This window comes from Pholis gunnellus, assembly GCF_910591455.1.
Source record: "Pholis gunnellus genome assembly, chromosome: 1".
NCBI classification, from domain to species: domain Eukaryota; kingdom Metazoa; phylum Chordata; class Actinopteri; order Perciformes; family Pholidae; genus Pholis; species Pholis gunnellus.
In genome coordinates, this window is record NC_136528.1 from 17,883,828 (window position 1) to 17,908,713 (window position 24,886).

The 24,886-nt window shown below is 43.8% G+C and overlaps 1 protein-coding gene across 2 annotated transcripts in view; it reads left to right on the plus strand.

Annotated features, from left to right (window-relative positions):
• Nucleotides 1-24,886, plus strand: part of elp4 (elongator acetyltransferase complex subunit 4) — a gene marked incomplete at its 5' end in the record, with an annotated part of 51,786 nt that overhangs the window by 4,729 nt on the left and 22,171 nt on the right. For both annotated transcript variants that reach the window (XR_013767085.1, XM_079159089.1), the window contains 7 exons: nt 1,472-1,593; nt 2,992-3,126; nt 4,534-4,670; nt 7,434-7,518; nt 9,904-10,092; nt 14,391-14,499; nt 16,839-16,945. Coding sequence is in view for 1 of the 2 variants with exons in the window: in XM_079159089.1 (XP_079015215.1) it covers nt 1,472-1,593; nt 2,992-3,126; nt 4,534-4,670; nt 7,434-7,518; nt 9,904-10,092; nt 14,391-14,499; nt 16,839-16,945 (884 nt within the window). The remainder of the gene's footprint in view (nt 1-1,471; nt 1,594-2,991; nt 3,127-4,533; nt 4,671-7,433; nt 7,519-9,903; nt 10,093-14,390; nt 14,500-16,838; nt 16,946-24,886) is intronic.

Genomic DNA, 24,886 nt, shown 5'->3' on the forward strand with positions numbered 1-24,886 from the left:
GACCGTCCTCCACCCCCTGTTGCTCGTATACCCCCCCCCCCCCCCCCCCACTCCCCCCCCCCCCCACACTCCCCCTCCCTTACCCCCCGCCTCAACAGCCTAATGACTCCTGGAGGTTCCATTTGTAAGGCTCCCATAGAAACACAGCCACAATAGGCCCCATCTTGAGAGGGCCCATCTGGGAGTCTTTGTGGGGCCTGCTGAAAGCCACAAAGGCCTGCTGACCTAGAAACCCATCAATAAGAGAACAGGGAGCCCCACCGACAACAAATTGAAGAGCCATGGAATTTCCTGTGCCACCCTAAGTCCGTAGGTGAGAACATAGACCGGGAACGTGGGAGGGGGGAATTCTCTGGATGATTCAGGATGACACGTCAGGATGTCATTCCCAAACTGTCAGCTGTATGCCCATTACCTTAAACTGTCACTGCTGCCTTTGTCCTTGAGCCCACAGTTTGTCATTGTATGGAGAGGCCTACGAAATCTTTACAAAATGATGATTGTGACAGGAAGCAGCAGCAGCATGCTGGGTAGAGTTATGTGCCCTGATACGGGGGGGGGGGGGTTCCTGGTGATGATGCTTGTGAATTTGGGGTGGGGAATGGCCGGGTGGCCGCTTTGTGTGCACGGAGAAAGGCTACCTTAGGGAAAACGGTTTCAGTGTTTGGAATCACTTGCCTGTCCATTTAATGTTGGAGACACTCATCTAAATGAGACTGTAATGCCACCACCAGCTGAGAATTTCCCTTTCCACTTGTGTTTAAATGTCTCTCATGTAACTTTTATATGCCTTTAAACCCACTTTATGGTAATAAATACACCTGATGTAGAAACATAATAATGAAAGCATGCCATTGCCAGCAGAATTCACACAAAAAGCAGAGAGATTGAACCAGACGTCGGTGAGCATTTTGAGGACAGGCACTATATAATCCCGCTTCTGCCTCCTCCTGTCAGTTGTCCTGACAGCTGGGGTACCTTTGTGTTCAGGGGGAGGTGTCAGGTGAGTGCTTAAGACAGGTGCCTCCCTCTCTCCGCCCACGGTTGCGGATATGATAGGTGAAAGTGGACAGGGACACTGTGGAGACCTTAACAAGAGAGCTGAAGATGTCAGCTCCACTTTGATAGTCAGGTCACACAGAAACACCTATGTTTCTGTGCCATGTCGATTGCTACTTCAGCTGTTCCGTACCGAAGGTAAACCAAATGTGGTCCTTATATCAATTACAGTTAGCGACTGTGATGTGGTCATGAACTTCTGGATCTGTGGTGTCTGAATGAATGGCCAGAACAAGACAAGATCCAATGGTTGATATATTTTTCTTCGGGAAAATGTTCATCACAAAATCATTTCCTTAGGCCCTTCAGACAATTTTTGCACAATGGCATTGATTGACCGAGCGTGTGTTTATTTTTTGTTTTCCACTCGCACTCAAATTCTGATTGTTCTTGTCTTTTGTTTCTTTTTTAGAGGAGGACCGATATGATAGCTACTCTCGTATGATCTTGAAGTACTTCCTGGCAGAAGGAGTTGTGTGTCGACATGAACTTTTTGTGGCGGCAGCTCAAGATGACCCAGATGACATCTTACAGGTATGAGAGGAGGTGCCGTGTTTTGCAAGCTCTGAAGGAGGAAATTAATTTTACTGTGAAGTATGATTTTTGTTCAAGCTGCAAGTCTTGACAAACCATGCACAAAGGAGCAAGGATGGCCTTAATATGTCTACTTTAACATCATGCTGCACTGTCAAAAATACATTTTAGAAAAAACTTTTGTTTACCTTTAGTCAACTGAAGATGTTGGGAATATTCTGCCTACTTGTAGAAGTATTTTTTATTTTTTTCTCACAATAAATCAATCAGCTCCCGCTGTACAGTATTCAGCCCGGTTCACGCTGGTCAGCCCGTGATTTAGCATGTATTGAAGGTGCACAGCTTTCCCCAAGATGTGTCGGGGTCAGCGGGGGTATCTGAGAGGTCGAGGGTGGCATGGTTGTGGCATTGTTGAAATGTTTCCCGATGCATCACTCTGTGAAGAGGACCGTAGTCCCAGAAGCTGACTGCCACCCAGCATACAGGAGGAGGGCCTCTCTCCCACTGATTGATAGTGGGAGGGGTCACAGCCTCACCCTCTCTTTACATATCAAAGGCTTATTAAGAGACGGGGAGTCCCAATGGGGATATATCACATCATTTATTGTTTTCACTGCTACATTCACAGTATGCTAATGTTTGGCTGCTCAGGTTGTACTTTATGCATTACGTTAACATGCACACAAGAAACAAGCTTGCGGGAAGACATCAAGTTAAAGCAGGACATTTGAGAACACTTCCTTGCACTTAAAAACCCATGATTACTTGAATCAGCTAATCGGTCAGATTTCCCACCCACCCTACAATGTTTTTGAGCCAAGGAGCAAGACTTGTTTCCATTTCGTTGCTGTTGTTTTTTTACTGGTTGCACAGTGAAAGAACAGGCTTGTTTATCAGTAAGCTGGTAAGAGTGTTTTCCTAATGTGCAGCTTTAGAAACTGACTGACTGGCTTATTGCAGTTCCAATTCTAGTCAGACTTTGGATCTAACTTGATACAAGGACACAGCGTTATCATGATCGTTCATCCCTCCGCACTAATGCCACAGCGATACGTTTCCTGTGTGAAGACCTTAAATGCACATGTGCTCTTGTAAGAACCCCAGTTCAGTTTTGTACATGGCCAAGAAATTAGGATTCTCCTAGAAATATCTCCCAGTTTTATCTGGGTTTTTTTCAATTGCTTCAACATGACCAGCAAAACCAAGTTAGCTTTTTTGTTTACATTCAAGATATCCTATTACTTTTGACAGCTAAATTTGAAGTGCATTTAAATTATGAGTGACACATTGGGACACGTCATATGATATTAAACGGCAATAAGGGTTATTAAAATGCCTCTTGGCCATTTACAGTCAACATATTTTAAGTTATTATATTAATTGTATTATTTTGTTTAGGAACTACCTGCTCCCATCTTGGACGATATTGCTATCCACAAACCAGTGGAGCAGCCCAGGCTGTCTTGTGAACCTCAGGACAGTTTGGATGCCATGAAGATAGCCTGGCGCTATCAGAATCTTCCAAAAGTACAGGTAATCACATGTTAGTTTATATTGTCTGTAATAATAATTATTGCAGCATATTTGAACGACGATATACAGTAGAACAAAGACAACTCTGTAATAATGCTACTTTTATCAAAACTCCAACATTTGTCTTCGTTAATGATTGTATGAGAAAGAACAGCACTGGCTCTCTGGTCTTAGTGGTTTGGCAATTGTCTCTACCACTAAATCCATCAGCTTCTAAACTCCTTTGTGGACTGAATGAGGCCTCAGACTCTCCTTTCAGAGCTGGACCAGATTACTCACACTTAGCTGGCAATAGGTAGGCTTTTCACTGGTCCCCAACTCACATATACACACATACACACACGCCTGCACCCCTGCTTAGCCTGGGAAACAAGAGTACTTTGCAGCCTGTGCATTGACATGTCTGCTCGCTCAACCCTATGACCCAGACCTGCGCCTCTGTCTTCCCCAAATCCCTGCCTTTCCCCCTGCTAGGGTCGGCAGCCCTACACTCTTTCTTCCGCTTTGAGGAGAGGTGACCCTCCCCTTCTACTTCTCTGCAGTCTCCCCCCTTCAGTCTATAATCCATATCGCTATGTGGATTAACAGCACACAGTGTGTCCCTGGGGATCCTCTCCCTCTTTCTCTCTCCCTGGAAACTTCTTTATATCTGTGTCCTTTCCTCATCTCTCCCCCTTCCCCTGTAAAATCGTCTTTACAAACCACTAGTAAGCCCCACCAGAGGATTTGCATCACAAATTCACCCCCAGAGTCAACGCTTACTTTCCCCTTACACACACCTCTCCTGGCATAGCCCACTGTGTTACTCTCCCGATGAAGACATCAGATCAAAGGTGAGGCCGTCAGGGCGGGGATGGAACGCTAAGCGGGTTGCCCAGCTCACAAAGAGAAGATGAGCCCCTGACCCCCCTGCCCTGCTGACCCCCTCGTCCCGCCAGGAGAGGGACACACCGGGGGCCTTAATCCAGATTAGGAGTAGATTAAGGGCCCCTCTAACAATGGAATCCCTGGTTTCACTGAGAGAGAAGAGCTAAAACTCCCTCTTTCAGCTGCAGGAAAACATCCGCCTTCCCCTGCGTCCCTGACACATTTGCTTTCAAAGCCAGAAGTGGACATTTATGTGAAGAAATGATTAAGAGCGTGGTCGTAGTGGTTATTTAACTTCTCTGCTGTAGGAATGTTGAGGAATGACCCATAAACAATGCAATTGCATTACCATAGTATCGTAAAGCATATTCATTTAACATATTAGAAAGATGCTTTATTCTTATCTGAATTGAGTTAAATGCACATCATTTGTTGTAAGGAATTTAAAGCAGGCAGTAGCGTCATATAGGGATGCTCTCTAATTACAGGTCTTTAGTGCTCAAATGCTTTAACATGAGTTTGACTTGTTGACCTCCTTAGAGTGCCCTGGCATCCTCATCCCGGTTTGGGCACTACTATGATGTCTCCAAGACGATGGAGCCAGAAATTCGCCAGGCAGCCAAGTGCCACCACTTTTACCTTCCAGAACATCCCACCCAGTCATCACCCACACACAGGTAAAACGAAAAGACATCATTCACAGAACGCATGGAAACCAATGAGACTCCATCTGCAGAACACAGGCACACTAACACGACATCATCCACAAAACACAGTTACACAAATTAGACATCTTCAACAGAACACAGAAAAGCAAACATGGCATTGTTCACACAATACAGGTAAACCAACAGTGCAGACAGACTAACATAATTTAAAGAGCGCATACTTTATAAGCCCTGCAACCAGCAAGAAACTAGCTCCCTAGTATCATGTAGAGTTACTGATTTATAAGAATTTAATAAAGTCTAGGGCTGCAACCAAATATTCATTACGAATTCATCTTTTTATGTTTCTGGATTCGTTGGTTTGTTTTTTGATAAAATGTCAGAAATAGTAAAACCACAAGAGAAACAAGAGCCCAAGTTAAGATATTCCGATGTTTTGTTTTGTGTGAAGAACAGTCCAAAAAAACAAAGCTGGAACCAGATAATGTGTGACATTTCTGATTAAAATGTATTGAAATAGTTGTTGATTAATTTTATGTTGATCAGCTGATCAATCAATTTCAGCTCTAATTAAGTACAGTACACAATCTTAGTTTTACATTCATATTTTTACTGAGATTCGTTGAATTGCTTCATATCTGTAAAAATTATGAATCATTACTGTTGAAGTCAAACCTTCCACAATTGTATATGTAATTTAAATGAAATCTGTGAGTTTTCTAAGCTCTGTTTTTTACCCTTTAAACAATCAATATAAATCAGTTAAAAAGCAGCTTGGTTCATCCTCTATTCTGAGTAGCTTGCCATTGGCCTAAGACATTCGGCCTCTTGGAAAGGTTGTGTATGTCTATTCAAATAAGGGTCTTGTTTGCTCAGCGTCTGTTTGATTTCTCCTGCGTTGAGTGTATTTAGGGTTCAGAGGTCACACAGGCTCTTTACTCAGAGAGTGCTGTTGAACAAACAAGGGCACACGAAGGCACACTCACACACACTGGGTAAATACAGCAATCTGGAGCACAGAGGATGTGGAGGAGGCTTTATAGAATGCCTCTTCCTTTATTTCAATAAACAGAGACTGTTTAACAGAGCACCCATGCAAACACATTAAATGTTGTGGATATTCGGTTCAAAGTATACATTTTCACAAGTGTGGAACATTTTTCACAATATCAGTTCAGAACTTAATAATGCCTATTGATGGGATACAAACAAAATATTCAAATATCCTCTCCGCTGATGTTTGCAGCGTTGTGTGTCGGCGCAGTGAGTAAGAGTGACATGGTGGAACTGTTGTGCCGCTGTGGCATCTGAATGGGTTATAGATCTCAAAGACATTTTGACAGCAGGAAACTACACCTGCACCGCACCATTGTGCCCCCAGCCCCGCCCCAATACTGACACACATCCATAAATGCGCACACACACACACACACACACTTAGCATATTACACACGCACATGTACCACACAAACTCCCAAGCAGGCGACTCCCCCTTGCACGTGTCCACAGCCCCATGTTGATACCCTAGCTGTTAAATTGCTCCGTTTCACTTGAAGGCATAATTGGCACAAATTGCTCTCTAGGTGATACAGATCCTGTTGTTTAAGACCAAGCATCCCCCTTCTCTCCTCCTTTCTTCCATCACTGAAAGAGGAACACCGAGATAAAGAAGCTTCCCTGTGTATGATCTTAATTAGCCGACGCACTAGCCCCTGTAGCTAAGCACCTAGACCTTTTGGTACCTGAATGAGGGGTGCTCAGTAGGGGTAGCTAAAACACAATGCCGTCCCACACAATGGCTGCCAACCAGAGGCAGCCTCCTGCTCAACTGCATGTCAAACCATCCCAGCCCCCTACCTCAGAGCAGGGGCATGGGCAGAGAGGCCAAGGAGGGTAGGTGTCCCTCTTTCACCAGACCAGCTCTATCATTAGCCCCAGCGGGGTCAGGAGGCTCCATTGTTGGGCTGAATAACTGAAATAGAGTACATGGATGTACTTGGCCCAAGTGTAATCAACACAAGTATGTATTACTGTTCTTTATGCAGGGCTATTGGTGTGTGACCAATCTATGTGTATCAGCTTTTGTAGGCCTGCAGGTGAAATTGACAACTGGCATAGCAGCCCACTGTGACTTACCACAGAGTGGTCATTACAATGGCGGGGCGTTCTTAAGTTGAGGGACTTGTGTAAAATGATGGGGTTAACATTTCTATTGGCCATCCTATCGGTACATGATGGGCTCAGCAGTAACCCATCCCTTGACTGTTGCTAAATGTTGCTCCGATGGAACTGGATGCCTTTTGTCAATAGTGCACATCTTACCCCTGATTAAACTCAAAAATGCTGTTCCCTGTAAATTCTAGATATCAGCCCATTAATCCCCCCCCCCCCCTTCCTTCTCACTTGTCGTCTTTGTTGTGTGTCTGTTTGTGCATATGCACATCTCATCTGTCTGTTTGTCTGTCTGTCTCGGCACAATCAGATCCTGGGGGAGCTGACAGAGAACCAGTCATGTTGTAATTTAATCAACCAAATAAATTAATTGGATCTCTTGATATGGATCATCAGTCTGCTTCAGTGGCTCCAGAAAAGCACAGTCAGGAGAAACATGTTGCAGTCATAGAGGATTAAGCTACTGCGGGGAAAGGCTTGGCCCAGTTTTATCAAAATATTTTCAATTATTTTACACGTCCTAAGTAACCCTTTTGTGTTCTTTTTCTGGTTGTCTTCTCCACTTTGTCCACTCTCTCCTCTGTCCTGTGCTCTTTTCAGTACCATGCTTGAGTCCTACTCTGCGTTGCTGAAGTCACTTCAAGAGGTCATAAACAGGGAGGGTTTTGATGTAGCAGCCCCCATGGTAAGAAGTGAATGAACTCCCATTTCCCCAATCATCAAATCCATACATTTTGAATCATGTTTTTGGATGTGGTTTTGGTTTTGGCTCTCTGGTAAAATCATTGGTGAAATATAATAGACAGGCAGTAAGCTGCCGCTAGCAGTGGTTCAACACAGGTGTGCATTTGTTCCCTTCTTTCTAAAAACGTCACTCAAGAGGAATTCTTTGACTTCCATCTGCTAACATTTTGTTTGTGTTTGAAAATGTCTGCTTGTAACCCCACTAATTACGATGAGCCCAGTCAGGCTATTGTGCATTATTATGAGCGATATTCATCAAAGGAGCATTTTTAAGATGGAGATAATACATCTGAATCTGTGACCCCAAGCTCTTCTGTCACATTTCAACCTCCACTTCTCTTGAGTCTGTTTACCTCTCTGTCACCTGCTCTGGTTGGCCTCACCTGTGTGTCCCAGCTGTGTGTGTCTTACCTTTGACATACATCTTTTTAATAGTCACCAGTGCCCCACAGAATGCCAGAATCATCCATGGCCCCGTCTGTTTCCCACAGGACGTACCAAACACTGTGATGTGCCTGTATGCATATACATATATATATATATATATATATACATAGATACAGTATGACGACGTGTGTCTACTCGCCTCCCACGCCTTATTCACCTACTTTCAGTGACCCCTCTGCTCGTCACCTGGAGCCACCTCTCCCCCTGTCACTCACACACAGGATTTACCTCCACTACCCCCCACCCTCTCTCCCCGAGCGCTGTCACTCATGGCAGATTAACTGCTGACATCATTAAAGCAGTGTGGCCGCCTGACATGCTGTTGGCACAGTCCAGGAATGCAGACCGGCACTGAGCGACATGGGCACTGGCACAAGAATGCCCAGTATGGGTGATAGTCAGTGTGTGCGTTTGTATGTTTATTGGTTAATCCGCCGTCATGGATTGGTAACAAGATGCAGATTTCATATTAACTGTGTTGTGTAAATAACAGATTAGAACAATGATCAATCTCCTAGACCCAGTGTTTTGAGATGGCTGGGACAGGAGTGGCAGCAGGACTGTGAGTCTCGGCAGAGATTGGCTTGTGATTAGGTTGTTGTCCCAGGCTGGCTATAGTCTATAAGGCTGGCCTCTGGCCCTTGGCTGGACTCAACTGGCACTGTTCCCTGATTTTTCTATAGGCTAAACTATAGGAGTTAAGTTTGGCTTCTCCTCCTGATGCCACAGCAACAGTCCCCCCCCCACCCACCCCCCCCCTGCTGGGCCACAGACATAGAAATAGAATTCTAATTCTGTGGCCCCCAAGACCTGTGTAGGCAAAGCATGTTAAACAAAGAAAGGGTATATCTAATAATGACAAAGGCACACACACACACACACACACACACAACACTAAGCATGGTAAGGCATATAGATGCAGCACTAATGTTGAATGGTGTAGAGGAGGATGAATATAGAGTCCGGTGTGAGAGTCCTCCTTTGGGAAACTATGAGCCAACTGTGAAAAACTCCCAGAAACAATGGGGTTTATTTTTCTTAGATGCCTGTGATTCTGATCCAGGTCCAAACGAAGCTTAGGTCATACCGTTGGGAGAGGAAGGGATAGGGAGTGGGGCATAGGAGATTTTAGGAGGGTTGAGATCATAGAGGGGGAGGGATAAAAGAGAGGGAAAAAAGGGAAAATGTGAGCAGATTTTAGGCCAGAGCTTTGTTAATCACTCTTGGCGCTCACCTCAGTAATCAGGAGCCATCCTGAAGAAACCCCAAATAAAAGGCAATTGTAGTAAAGGTTAAAAACCTCTCACAGTTTGGACAGGCGCCTCCATTCTCTCAGTTTCAGTGATATATACCCCACCACTGTTTGGCCACTTTTCCTCCGTCTTCGTGAGAGTGGGTTACTGTTGATCTCTTGTGGTGGGGAGGGTGTTTCAAGGGAAGGCACTCCACCCTTACCCAGGCCCCCTTGGCTGCAGAGCATCACTGTTGTGCCAAGAATGTGCTGGGGTTTCTGGGTGGCGGCCATATTGGAAGCCTGTCTGACAGGTCCATTGTGCGTGTGTCAGATGGCCTCTGTGATTGGGCAGTTGTGTCCAGTCACGTTTGGGCACTGTGTTCCGATCGTCTGTGCTGGTGAGCAGACTGTCCAGTCGCTCTCTCCCAGAGTTTGGGAATACTACCCGGAACGGCATCTTTCCAAAATAATGCAAAAGCATCAATCTGTTGTTCTTAAGATGTAATGGGAGAACTTTAAATCAAATAAAACTGTATTACTGCATTAGTATGCGTGTTTACTCCTGTAGAAAATGACATATTTGTATGACTTTTTACACATTTTGAATATTCCTGAAGCCTTCTTTTTGCTTGTTCTTTCTTATAGTCAAAGTCGCGTAACATCCTGCGAATTGGGCTTCACTCTCTTGGCTCGGCTCTGTGGGGCGATGACCTGAGTTGCCACGACAACCCTAAAAATGGCCACGCCCTCACTACCTTTCTCTATGGACTGCGTGCTTTGCTGAGGTCATCGCTATCAGTTGCAGTAGTTACTTTGCCTTCACATCTCATCCAGGTAAGACAATTTTGACAACACATGAGAACAACTCGGCACAGTTCATAAGCATCAGCATGCACTTAGAATACAACTTAGCCCTGATCTATAACTGATATATCTTTTTATGCTAGCTTTAATTCATTAAGACCAGTTTGTCAAGCAAGAATACCATGATATACAAGCTTAACAAGTCATAACCGCAGCAGTTTCTGCTTTATTTTCTCTGTCTTTGCTCCTCTGTTGTGTCCGAAACCACTTTTCTTTAGTTGCCACCAGAGGGATAAATAACGTGCTAAAGTTGAATCGACTTGAGTTTACATACAATGGACAGTTAGGATTTTTTGTGCGTGGGTTGATGTTTGGCCCATGTGCTTTTTCTTTGTCTTGTTCATTAAATGGGAACAAAGTTTGAAGTCTTTTGTAGTGGGGCCTCCTCTTGACCCTGTGGTCCAGTGTCACCCTGGTATGACTCAGGCCTGCGCGGGGGCCTCTTCCTCACGCATCGCTCCCCCAACAGACCCAGTCGAGTGCACACTTCATTCAAAGGACTCTAAGTTTGTTTGTTTGGCCTTTTAATTACTTGAAGCTGTACACAATGACAAACACTGTCATTGTGTACAGTGTATGTATTTTATTCTCTTACAAAATATCTCTCCTTAGAGTTGTGTGTATTTCTGGCTGTGTTTGTGTGTGTGGGGGGGGGGGGGGGGGGGGGGGGTTGGGGGGGGGTGTATGAGTCCGCGTGCATGCGTCTGTGTACAGTCTGGCCTCTCAGTGTGAAGGTGGAGTCATCTGCTGAGGCATATGGCAAACCACAGCCCTCCCCCAGACAGTCGACCATAGACGCACACTCACCAGAATAGCCATCTGAGACTTTCTGCTCAAGTGTTGTGTTTTGTCTCGCCGACTCTTAAGACACCCTACTTCCTTATAGTCCCCACTCTTAACAACATGGAAGCTGCATTGTGCCTGATCCTTTATACAAAGACATAGGTTGATGCTTAACTTAACTTAACAGCTGTGTTGCCACAACATGCTCTGGCTCCAAGCCTATGTGCTCAGTGCACAGCGGCCTTGGCCTAGTCAAAAAAGGTAGAGTGGCTAACTAGCAGATGTCAGCTGTGGTGGGAGCGGTCCCCCTGTCCCTCTCTGGTCTGGCCTCCAAACCCTTAATCTGTCCCCCTTCTCCACCCTGGGGAGTGAAGTGAATGAGCGAGGGAAGAAGAGGAGAGGGGGGACATTTTGGACTGAATCAGGTGTTAGATTACTAAGCCAACATGGAGGTAATGAGAGGCTGTTAAAGATGGGCATCAATGAAATGACCTTATGATTAGTTTAATCACACTTGCTGTTGTTGTCATAAAAAAAGATTCTAATTGATCAGCTGAGTTAACGTGAGTGTGCATGGTATGGTATGAATCGATGTGTTCGCACAGCTTCTTTCTGCCAGTGCCTTTCCTTGGATAATTAGCTTTGTTAACGGAGTGTGGCCTTTGGACGACTGTCTAGACTAGTAGCAGGGCTAGCTGACCGAGACCACACTGGACTCTCTATCCATTATTAAGCAGCTTGGGAAGTCGAGCAACTCACTGAAAGCCTCCTCAAAGCAGCCCAGTGCCACAGTCCATCTGAAACATTAATTAGGCTGGTCCTCCTCCATCATCCCATCTCCTGCCATCATCCCCATCCCCACCAGTAAACACGCACAAACACAAAGTACACAGTCTTTCCCAAAATGCATCCATACACACCTCACCTGCTGCTCGGGCTAAGTGGTGTCCTGACCTATGCAAATATTTAGTCAGGTGGAGTTGTTTAGCACTCTGGTGGGGCAACAAAACCTGCAGGTTCTTTTTAATAACCATCAATGTCCCCAGAAATGTACCATCAGTATTCAATTCACCTTCACATTTGGACATTTCAATTTGAACTAATAATTATTTACATTATCAATTGATCTGCTGATTATTTTCTTAATTAATCATTTAGTTTATGAAATATCAGACAGTCATGCCGACTGTCCAAAACGTAAAGATATTTAATTTACTATCACATATGACAAAGAAAAGCAGCAAATCCTCTCATATGTAAAACTTGGACTGATAGAATGATTAATAGTCATAGAATATGTTGTATTTCCGAGCAGTTTTCATTATTTGTAAAATAACAAACTTGAACAGGACTTCGTACAATTTAATTGTTTGATTAAATTCCTAAAAATGAGGCTATTTTTTTTTAGCTACGCAGCTAATGATACTTAGTGGCTTTTAATTGCAAATTTCCAACAGTAGTTTTTCAATCTTAGTCTGTCTTTTAGTATTTACCAGCTGTGACAGCGTGTGGCTGGTATTGTTTTCGCTGTGTGAGTGTGTGTGTGTGTGTGTGTGTGTGTGTGTGTGGGTGTGTCATCATGACAAATGCCTGTGGACAGATTTTGTCAATGCGATGCGACACAACTGTGCAAGATGCAGTCACAAAACTTTACAAGTGTTTAGTCGCGATTAAAATGAAGATAGAGTTTGAAGATGGGTGTGGTCCAGTCAAGGGTGCTGAAGTAAGAGGGCAGGAAGTGAAGAGGCCATCGGCCACCCCACTTTACGCCCCTGGCTCAATGTGGCGTTGAGGCTTATGTGATCCCATCACATATAATGTATTATAATCCCATATAATCATCATAATAACTACAAATCTCATATCAGTTCGATTTTTTTAATGGAGACACTGTGTCTGTCTCCCCAGTCGAAATCACATTTTTGGAGAAAGTCCTCCTTCCATTTCTAGCCTTGGAATTGATGTGTATTTATTTAGTCTCATATATATGTATAGACTCTACTCTCCCAAGACTTAAGGCAGACGGAAAAGCATCTTCCTCCCTCAGAGTGATGTATTGTATTTGGGGTAGATTCTGCACACACCATACACACATTTTCACACTAGCCAACACAAGTACAGAGAGCCACACAGCCAAACAACTGTGACAAAATTGGAGTTCATCAGAAACTAGTTCCATGAAGCTGACTGTGGTTTACCCGGTCAAGTTAAGATAGTGCAGAGCAAATGAACGCGAGGCTCCTCCTATCACTCGTCAGGGATGGTCAGCTGAGGCTCAGGGTGTTCCGAGGATTTACACTGATGGAATCTGAGCTAATTGAGCCGGCATAGACTTTCATTGCAGAACTGAAGTGACTCTTGCTTTAGTCCCTTATCAATTATAAATAAGATTTAAAAAAAAAAAAAAGATGTAACCTCCTAAAACTCAAGGAGCTGCGGAGCACTTGCCTGCCTTACTGACGTCATTCTGCCCTTCTGCCACTGAACTGAGCCGTTCTTTTTGGACACTTTGAATTCCTCTGACTTTGAAACTTTTGAGTCTTTGCCAAGGAGCCTCATCTTTGCATTTCAGTAAGCACAGAAGAATTATTTTGGCGTAGACGAATTAACACATTTTTGAGCAGATCCTCTTTTTCATACCGACACTATTGGCCATACTGTGCCATAAGTGTTCTGAATATTTTGTTGTAGCCAAACTCTTGCGTTGGCTTTACTGAGGCATTTGAGAGACCTCAGATACCCTGTAAGTGCTGGCGGTCCTGACTGGTGGGATATGCATACTTTAAAAGTAGGACAAAAATGAAAAGGAAGAAGAAAGAGTGGGGAAAAGACATGAAGGCATGAAAACTGCATTAGGCGGTGGCAGCCAACACAGAGAGAAGGATGTGAATGATTCAAGAGGCAAAGGGATTAATAATGCAGGACTCCCTCTTTCCCTCCATCCCAGTGTCCCTCTCGCTCCCCTCCTTTCTCTTTACCCTCTGCCTCCACCCTTTTGTATATTTCTTCTTCATTCTTTCCATCTACTGTATTCGCCCCCTGATGTTTCCTCTTTGTTGTCAAGTCACTGACCTAACCAGTAGGGGGAGCTCTCCCCATCAAGCCTCTCTCTCCTCCCCTGCCGTGTGCAGGTTTGAGAATGTGCACCAACTGTGAACTTTCTCGTGAAAATTGTTGTTTGACGAAGTAAAGATAATTTCAGTGTGTTTCGGTTGACTTTTCTCAAGTCACTTTTGTGTATGTATGCCGATGTAAGGTGTATGTCCATTCGCCTGCCCCAACATCACCTGCGTCACCCCTATCAGGGCTCTTTCCCCTCTACACCTCATCACCCTCACCTAAGCCATGGGCAGGAATGACCTGGCCACGGGACATGCTGACCTAATTTAATTGCAACACTGATGGCTCGTCAGGTGGCTTTTAATTACCTGCTCATGTTTCTCTCTCTGCGTGTCTCTCTCTCCCTCCCTCTCTCGACCCTACAGGACAGAGCTCTAATGGGCAGCATAACCAGGCTATGTGACAATGCCATAGCCCTGGAATCATTCAAAGGCTCTGAGAGAGAGACCAACCCACTCTACAAAGATTACCATGGTAAGAACACACACACACTCGCTTATCTTTCTGCCTCTTTTCCATCAAAAACACACACATGCACACAAGCAGTGCATTAAGGCTGGGCTGTGGATGGAGGCAGGGCAGCCCCCTTGCAGGCCAGGCTGTCAGTGCGTGTTAGTGTGCTGCTGCTCAATCAGACGTGCTCCTCAGTAGACAGGCCGGGGGGGATTCAGCTGCCACGCTGTACCCCCTCTCCCTCGCACCCTCACCCCCTCCATCCCTGCCTCTCTCTCCCCCCCCCCCCCCTCCAGCAGAGCCTCTCTCTCCCTCTCGCCTCGCCCCCTCTCCATACCCAGTCCCATACCCCTGAGGCTCTGGAGCAGAGCAGACCAACACTGGGGAATCGATATTCTCACCATCACTCTCTCTTCCTCTCTGCCTGTATCTCTCCATCCCTCACTCAATGTCTCCATGGCCAGCGTGCTCTGCTAATAAATGGAGGGCAAGGCTTTCAGTAGGGAAAGAGGACACTGGTATGGGACGATTTGAGTGGTGGAAACGAAGAAAGAAAGGGGGCAACATAGTTTTTCTCTGCCGTCTCGGTCGTCACGATCACTTTTTCTTTATGGTTTTAACATTCCTTCTTTCTCCTGTTTGCTTCCCCCTTTTTTATTGCACTCTTCGCGCATAAAGGTCAGTTTAAGCGAGTGGAGTATTTTTAGCCGTGCCTCTCGAACTCTCCGACTCACTCTTGCGCTTTTCCTCTCATTTCCCCCCTCCCTCCCATCCCCGGGTTAGACAGCCCCGGTTGTGACAGATGAAGGGGATGAGGAATAAAAACATTCAATGGCAGATTTTGGTTTCATCCAACAGCATGTTTTATTTAGATAACACATCCAATAGTGATCACATTCCTCTGCTTTGTAAAGGCAGGTGGCATGTAAACCCATTAAACATATGCACGTTGTATAGTGCGTCGTTTTTTTTAACTATTCTAGTACAAAAATGTTCTTTGGGATTTGCAATTAATACTATTTGAATTTTCTTGTTCAAGAATGTATTTGCCATCTGTTTAACCAGCCAGAGAAATTATGGTTGGGTTATGAAATACATTTATGTGCATGATTGTTTTGATGTGTGTTCATGAGTGCAAACGCATCTGGTGCGAGTGTGAGAGTGCGTGCGGATGCGTGTGCGTGCGTGTTTGCGGCAGCAGTTCAGGGCTGCTCAAAGCATGCTGGGAAGCCTGTCACTGCAAATCAGGCAAGAGGAAATCACCCAAGTGCACAGAGGAGAGAACCCACCATCCCCCACTTTCTCTGTCTGTCTCCCTTTCTCCATTACTCCCTCGATCTCTTCTTCTCTCTCTCACGCTCATTTAACCATACCCACTTTTACAGTACTTTCCAGTTTTATGAAAATGAAACTTTGTGGTGACAGGAAAAGAGAAACAAAGAGTAAAATAATTCTCCACAGCTTCCCTCTATACTTTGCAGGAATCCCTAGCTTGTATGTTCGCTGTCTGTCCCTCATTGCTCTAATGTGTCCTTTAATTGGAAAATTTCCCTCTACAGTACAGCCATGCTCCGGCCTGTAGAGAAAAAAGATGAGAGTAGGAATGGCGACATTGAAATGTTTGTAGATATCTGATAAGAATTTATTTGTTGGTGGTTTTGTCTTACACTATCAGTGATAGATGTTTATGTCATTGCAATACCACCATGTTTCTGGTTTCTGGTCAGCAGAGTTCACTTACTCGAACTATGGTGCTGATGTAGAAGTCTGAAAAACACCGTTTGTCAATGACTGTCCTACTACATTCAATCAATTCACTAAAGTAGACAAGCGCGGTTAACTTCAAATCAAATATGGAAAAAGTAACATTGATTTTTGCCCAACATTTTCTAAACCGTCAGATTCTATCAATTTAGAATCAGCAGGTGGATTCTGGAAAACATAATTTTAAGATCCTGACTGTCACGCTTGTTTCAAATGAAAAAAACAACAACTTTTTCTAGGTATCAAGAAGAGAAACACGGCTCCCTTCAGATGTCACAAAAGTTATTTGAAATGTACAAATATTAGGATTTTATTTAGCAGTTGTCATATGAGATATTGCCTGTCATGTGTAAAGTAACAAACGAATCCTTCATGTATGAAATCTGCATAAGAAAACTTTGGACGGAGAAATAAATAACCCTGATCCTCTGTTAGTTGCACTATTTGTACAAGATTTTACACTTTAAAAATGAAACTTTGTCTCAGGCACAGTTTAATGGAAAACATATACATTGTGGATATGCACACTGGAATAACTCGTACTTTTACTCCAAGTTTTATGCACCAGTCTAATTTGCTGTCACTGTCCTCTACAGGTCTGCTGCATGTACGCCAAGTACCTCACCTGAACTGTCTAGCGAGTAAACTCCCCGACCACAAGGACCTGGCCTTTAAGCTCAAGAGAAAACAGTTCAGCATTGAGGTAAGTTGTTAAGGTTACTCAGCATAGCCAGAGTGTCTTTAGAAACAAAACATCTACCCTCTTGTCAGAATCGGATTTTTTTAGTTTTATTTTGTTGGCCCAATTTTATACCTCTAATGTGTTTTTGTAACTTGCCATGTAACCATTATCCTAAAAGAAGAGCTGAATTTAGATTAGTCATTATTTATTGAGAAACCCATTACATTTGTTCCCATTCATCATGTTTGCAGCGGTGCTGAAATTAAGTGCTGATGATAATGAGACGTCTCTCACGTTAGTTCTGCCAGCCTGTTTCTACTATTGGGTGTCAAAATCATAGGTGGAGCTATTGACTGTTGCTGCCACACTTACTCCAGAGGCAACAGAGTGAGAAAAATCTCTTTCTATATTCATGATTATGCAATGAAACATACTGGGGGAGTTTAAGTTAAAGGTATAGTTAACATTTTTATAAACTGAAGGAGTATGAAGTAATCATTGGTCAAGATATTAATGCATGGACATGTCCCCAGCCATCCATGACAAACAAAAATCAAGCTACAGCAACAAACATGGTTGCACTATCAGAAACATTCTAAGCCACAAAAGCTCTCAAGGGAACGAGCTTATGTAGGGTAGGTGCTGCTAACTTTGTCTGGCAGGTCGCTGTTCATTCATTCAGCTGGCAACAGCCGTGACCTGTTGAGAAAAAGGAGCAGTAGACAGTCGCTTCACTTCATACTGTAGCCAATAAGCTCATTGGAATGGCAGTGTGGTCAATGGGGGTTTTAGTTAAAAATAAAATGCTGGGCCAACAACTTCTCTGGACAGATGCATGACCAGAAAATTACACACTTTTACAGAATGCTTGAGTTGACGTGGCCAATCTTTCGATTTGCTGTGTCATATTTGCAGTCTTGTAGATTCCCTTTGAACTGAACAAGAGCACTGCTGACTCCAGCTGCATCAATGACAGCTGATGGCCTTTACGTTGCCTCTGTGAGGACTGAAACTCGTTTTGGAGACCGCTGAGAAGAAGGTGGTGAAGGTGCTTAGGTAAAAAAAAAATAGACACCCTCAACACTCCTGACAGAGCACAGCTGCTGCAAAGTGAGATTGAGCTGGTGTGCATAGCAGTGCTCAAAATGGCCATTTGGATAGGTTTCCTTCATCAAGGTCTGTATGCTTTGGACATTCCCGCTCATCATGGTGACACTTTCATGTGTTCATGCAATCAAATTGTCCACTAACTTTAGTGTCTCCACTACACTTTTCATGGCGTTAGACAGGCCTACAGCAATAGTTTCACCCCTAACTTCCACAATCTCTAAAAAAACGTTTCTCACCGTACTGTTTGGCAATATGTACCAGCTGGTATGTGCACAGCAACAAACAATGTCTCAGGTACACTTGCTCAGCAACTTACTCCCTATACACCTGGTACATGCAGTTCAGCAGCTTGTTCTGAATCGTGCTCGAGGATCCTTTGAAAGCTGGCCTCGCATCATAGTGCCTCCGGAGCTGTGAGTTGCCCTCGCACATTGTTTCAAATATGCCTCGGAAAATCCCAGGCTTGAGAGGGTCCGCATGTAGTGCCATTTCACATTTTCCACACAGTTTAATACGGGTCACTCAGCACCTCAACTTGCTGGCTGTTCTGCTCAATTCCCTGTATTTGTGAACTGTCAATTTGGGTAGCTATGTCCGCTCTGCCGGTATGGAGTATAGGGCATAAACACAGCACAGGATTGTATTGCCTTTCCATTTCTTCACTAATTTTGATCCATGATTTCTTATTCTCTTTCTCCTCCTGTCAGAGACGCATCCATTTTGCATGTGTCACATCATCACTCTCACTCAGAGCAATCAATCTGTCACTGAACTACCACTAGGGAGACAAATTAAGGGGCCCTCCTCTTAGCTCAGGCTCATGATTGGTCCTCATTACATTATCATTACCTTATCACACCCTCTGGTCCTTGGCTGTTAGTGAGTCCTATTGTCTCAGGCAGGAGGTGAGGGGGAGGAGAGGAATGCCCCCCCTCCCCACCCACCCAAATCTTCTCCACATCCTACGGTCAACCCCTTCTCTTTTTCTGCCAGCCTTCACCATCCTTCTAACCCTTTCTCCTGTCTGCATTAGCCCGCTCCCCCTCCTTTCTCTGACCCCCTGAATAGGCCACTCCAGTATAGATTTATATGGTCCGTAAAAGTCAAGGTGGTTATCCTCAATGGTCTTTTAATTAGGCCTCTGTATTGGGCAGGCCAGGGGGCAGAGGCCTAGAGCGTCCCTGTAGCTCTGTGGGGCCTGGATACTGTGTCATATATCCCAGCAGCACATTGTAAAGTCCACGCTTTGTCTGCCTTCCTTGTTTAAGGAGCTTTATTGGAGTTTTTTTTGTTGAATGGTAACCATACTCCTGTATTACCCTTAATACACATAGTGTTAAAAGAGTGATATCCAAAGAGGGATCAAAATTCTAAATTGGCTGCGATTGTTGACACAAGAATGCATCTAATATGAAATGTCAATCACAATCCTTGGCCGTCACACATTTTTATGTGCCAGGGAATTTCCCAGAGAACATTGTATCGTCACCAGTCATGCATCAAATCAATCAAAACACACATTGTAATACGCTTTTATGTTCTAGTGTTGGATTCTCTGGCACTTTGTTTGGCTGTCATTAATGTGTACATCACCTTAGATAGAGATGTCACAAAGGTATGAGTGCACGTTGGCTCTGCGTCCCTCGTTGCAGAGGTTGGTTAATATCAGTATACCTGTGTATATCGTTGCATGCAGGACCAGCGCTGTGCTCTGACCTTGTGATTCATCGTGTACTTTGTTTGACCTGTTGGTCAACTGCCTCGGTGGGCCACTGATTGACACATGGGATGGTGATTGGATTCTAAGCCCAGTGTCTGATGTGTGACAGCTCACACCATCCCTGCTAATCACCTCATTTACTCAAGCTACAGGACTCCTCTGCCTGGGGCCACATATTACAGCATTCTCTTACCAGGTTTTGTGCACGCAGTCTGTTTTCTTCCACACATCTATCGCAGTAATGATAGATCACTGCTTCTGCTACTATACATTTCTTTTAACTTTTGACTCCTTTTCTGCATTTTAAAGGCAGCGAATTGCGCCTCGCTGCGTTTCATCTGGATTAGTATGTGATATGTTGGTGGTGAATGACAGTTATTGACAGCGCTAGCTTCTCACCAGTTGGGTCAGGCAGATACATGTCACCCCAACTGTGCATGGAGTCATGCTGATAACTAATTTCCTAACTGTTGGTTGACTCACACGTCTATCACCCAGCGCCTCAGGAACTCCAGCACACAGAGTACAGGTTTTGTCAATAGAGACATGTTTTTGTGTTCAGTTATAATTAATAATTTACTTTTCCTAATGTATTAGGTTTCAGTAGCCTACATTAATTCGCAGCCCCGCACTCAGCACCATCATCAAGGTTCTCTTGGTTCCGTGATAAGGTTACCGTGAATACGGTTGACGTTTCCAAGAGTTCAAACTGCGGTTGATGAGTAGTTATTAGCCATGACGCCTGAAGCCAGAATTAACCCATGGCCCTGTCTGAGCAGGTAGGGGAGTGTTAGGTGTTTAGACCAGATTAACACATACTCAAACGTTGCCTAGCCCCACACACATATTGGCATTCATGCAATGACACAAGCACATACTTATTGAGAAACGCATGCACGAAGGTGACACGCAATGTGTGTCAGAATTTTCTCACTCATATTAAGCCGTCACCGGCTTCTCTCACTAGTTTCACAATGCAAGATGCTTGGAGGATGAAGCTCTAAAGAATGTAGATGGTACGCAATTACATTTTCCTTACCTTTGTTTGACCCTTTAAACTGACAGGCTATGTGCCCGTGGGGTTCTGGGGTGCCAGAGGCAGGTCACAGGGTCAAATACAGTATAAGACGGGGATTTGTGTCAAATTAGTCTTCTCCTAGTCAGGCTATGTAGAGGTGTCCCTGACTGGCTCTGTCACTTGGATGGCTATGTAGACTGTGTGCAGGTATTTGCTACAAGCTAAACTTTGTAGTCTTGAGAACTTTCAGTTTTATGTTGTAATGTTTAAGTCATAATTGGAGAGAGTCAGTAAAAGAAAGATGGGAGTGAGGAGGATAATTATTGTAGATTCTTGTAATTCTCTGTAGTAATAGTGTTATTTTGAAAATCACCACAATAAAAGACAAAATAATTGACATCGTGTGTTGTAAAAACCTGTCTCAGAGTATTAGAAACTGCTGTGCAGTGTTTTGGCATCTGATAGGCCTTGAAAGCCACCTTCTACTCAGATTGGACTTTTTATGAATGTTATGTCATCATCTCACCACAACCTGAAACAGCACATGCCCACCAACACAGCCCCCGGTCTATTTTAATGCAGACTTTGGTCTTGACATCCAAAATAGCAAACAAACACAGATGCGTCATGTCAGCCAAAGTCCGGCGTTAAAGGTAAATAAATGCTAATTTAATGGATACGGTGCTAGGTTGACAATGTACTGTATTTTTAACTTTCAGAAGACAAACTCTACGGTCATACAAACATCTCAGATTATCCAATGACCTTCCATCCCACATGACATGGACTTGACATTAGCCAGCTGAGGATAGTTTTAAGCTGAGTGGAAGCAATGAGGGAGCAGAAAAGGGGGATGAAGAGGATGATGGTGCTGAGTAGGAGAAGACTTAAAGAGAAGAAGAAGCCGAACTGAAAGAGTCCGAGGGAGGTGGATAGAGTAGGTTAATGTTTCTTGGCATGTCCTCAAAACGTCTTTAAGACAACGCCTGTGTCTGCTCCCTGTTGAAGCCTGTGGGTGCCGAGGGAAGGGTGTTAATGGACCTATGTGAGGAACAGAGCGAAGGCTTGGAGAGGAGGGGGGAGGCATAAACGGAGAGGAGCAGTTAAGTGATTCTCAGGTCAGGTCTAATTAAAATGAGGGCTTTTCCTCAGAGGCACCAAACCGTCTTATTGAGAGAGAAATAAAAAGGGAGGGAAAGAAAGAATTGTGCAATGCAGAATGAATTAGACAGAGACCTAGTCCTCAGGGCTTGTTTGTGTATTTGCTTATATGTTTGTTTGTATTTCATGCCTGGTCGTATATCTGCTTCCCCGAGTCTTAAATAATGCTCGGTACTAAAGATCAGAGAAAAGCCAATGTTGAAAATAATTCATATAGAGAAAAAACTCTGAACTCTGAAAAACCGAACTGGGTCATTTAATATTTACTTCCGTTAGCGGATCACAATGAATATTTGCAGATTGAGTAAACTAAATACAAACAATAGGCTTATTGGATGTACTGAACCTATTAGTAGAATGCAAAAAAATCCTTGTGTTTTTCATACATCTGCCAGTGATTTGGACGCCTGCCTTGGGAATCACGATCAGATGGGAATGGACCTTTTGGAATAATATTTAAATTGAATAATTTATACTTCCTCCCTTGGTGCACACCAGCCTCTGTCGCAATTTGGAATGAGGTGTGCTTATGGTTTGTGCGTGTATGAGAAAGAGAGAGACGGAGAGCCTGGTGAAGGCCAGTCAGTGGCACGCGATCCGACCCTTCAGCCGAACAATATTCACAACATACACCAGATTTGCATTTATTATTTAACAGGGATTTTATCTATTCTGCAAATGTGCATGTGTGTTTGAAAAAGGCCCAGCTTGTAAGGCCTCTGTGCTGGGACTTGGGTGTGTAGGGGGTGAAAACATGTGCATGTTTTTTGTGTTTGTTTGTTTGTTGTGGGTACCTGCTTGATGGGACCTGCAAGTGATTCAGCTTTGCTGCACTGGCCCATGAACTTCTTAAATATTGATATTTGTTAAATCTATTGATTGAGAAAAACAAACCTACTTCACTAATGCCAAATCTTCTAAAGGTTCCACTGAGTTGTATGGCTGGAAATGCTAATTTGTCAGTGGCATAAGGGCTCAAATCTATAGAGGATGTGCTTGTCTTGACAAGGTCAAGGTTCAAAAATCATTATAAGGAGACTGGCTGAATCAGTCGTCAATGAAATATTTGTTTAATGCCCAGGGAAAAGTAGTAGCAGTTGTGTTTGCTGTAGTCTAGTCAAAAGTGCAACGAGAGAATATCTGGGGCTTTGCCAAATGTGCTGCCCTCTATACTATATCAACACAATGCCGAAACGTTTCTTACAAACGTGGAGTAGTAAAGGAAAACAAAACAGGGCATATGTGCTCCTCCTGCCAGACTGAGTAAGAGTGTGGTCTGCCTGAGCTCGCCCTGGAAGTGAAGCCGTTTCATCAGTGAGCAGTGAACCCTGAACATGGTCCATGCACCACTCAGCCCTCATCAGACTAGACTGGCCACATTGGACTCAGACCTGATTAAAGTAGCCCTAGTTGTCTTCAGCTCCCATTAGAGAGCGAAAGGAAAAGAGGCTGTAACTTGCATGCCACCCCACATCCATGGGGTCTTGTGGTACTATAGGGTATGTGTAAGTGTGTTCAGAAAGGGTTCTCCATTAGCATAATGGTAGTGACTGGGGAACCTTAGGCCCCATGGTGCTTATAAACTGGGTCTTCACTGTATCCTTGGCTTCTTAATCATTTTATTGTTGTCTCCTCATTTTGCCTTAGGTCCTTGTACTTTTCTTCTTTAAAAAAAAACATTATTTACAAGACTGGTTCACTGCGAAGCCTGTGCAAAGCATCTACTGTTTTTCCTCACAGTCGATTATCATTCATTGTTTACTTTTGTGTTTTGGTTGTGCAAACATAATACTTAGACTTGTTTGTTAATAGAAACTAGAAATCATGTGATGCAGAAACCAAAATGAATTTCCTGAGTGTTTCATTTAATTTATGCACTGTATTTATTTAACATTAAATAATTAGTCACTCTGCATATTAGACTACGCAGAATAGGGCATGTGCATTTGCAATCATGCATACGTTTTCAAAAAGCTCGATGTTCAGTGCAATAAACAATCTACAATTGCACTGAAAACCTGTTGACATCATTGCTGAGACTTGAAAACGTGGTGGCGAAAGGCAGAAGTTGTCCTGTTTTGGATGGTGTAATTTTAAACCAGCCAAAATGAAAAAGTCCCCTCACTTCTGTTAGTCCACAGAGAAAGTGCAAATTGCCACAATGAGCACAAACAGCTCCATGGTCGGAGTGGTTCAAAGGTGGAATGTTGATCCGGAGCAGGAGCATCCAACTCAGGAAGGCTCTCTGCTTGGGTCCTAAAAATAACTTTCCCACACTCACTGCTCAGTGTCCTAGGGGGGTCAGGAGGAGGAGTGTGTGTATGCATTTCTCTGTGTGTCTGCTCAGTGTTTATGTACGCTATGCTGCAGGGATTTAAACACATTTGAAAACACAAATAATGTGTCTAACAAGATGATGTGTACACTAATTTTTGGGATTGTTTTACTAAATATTTGTTATATAATTGGTTAAGTGTCTTCTTCTTGAGTTGAATGGACATCCTTGTTACAGATTGAGAGATATGACCAGAAAGCCTACTTTGTTTAAGGAGGGAGAAACTTATTTTGATGTATTTGCCACTATTTGAGATCACTTATTACTGACAAATCTTTTAATGTTGTGTAAAATAGTTATTTGGTCAAAGGCCCATTGATCATGGTGATTCCATGGCTTCTGCATTTGAAATGAACACTTTATTCAGTGCAGCCAGCTAAAATCATAAACATAAAGATTTATTATCAACAACAACATTTGCAGTAGGAGGTTGGCTCCATCGACATATAGCACCAAATGTGTGAACACAGAAAGAGTTGCAGGCAGCTCTTCGGAAAGCCGATCCACACGAGGAGACCGTCTTATTGTAAGGAGTCTATCATTTCCAGACCTCCCAAAAGAATATGTGTGCTTTCTTCATTCATTAGATTGCATAAGAAAAAGTAGACTTACAGATGC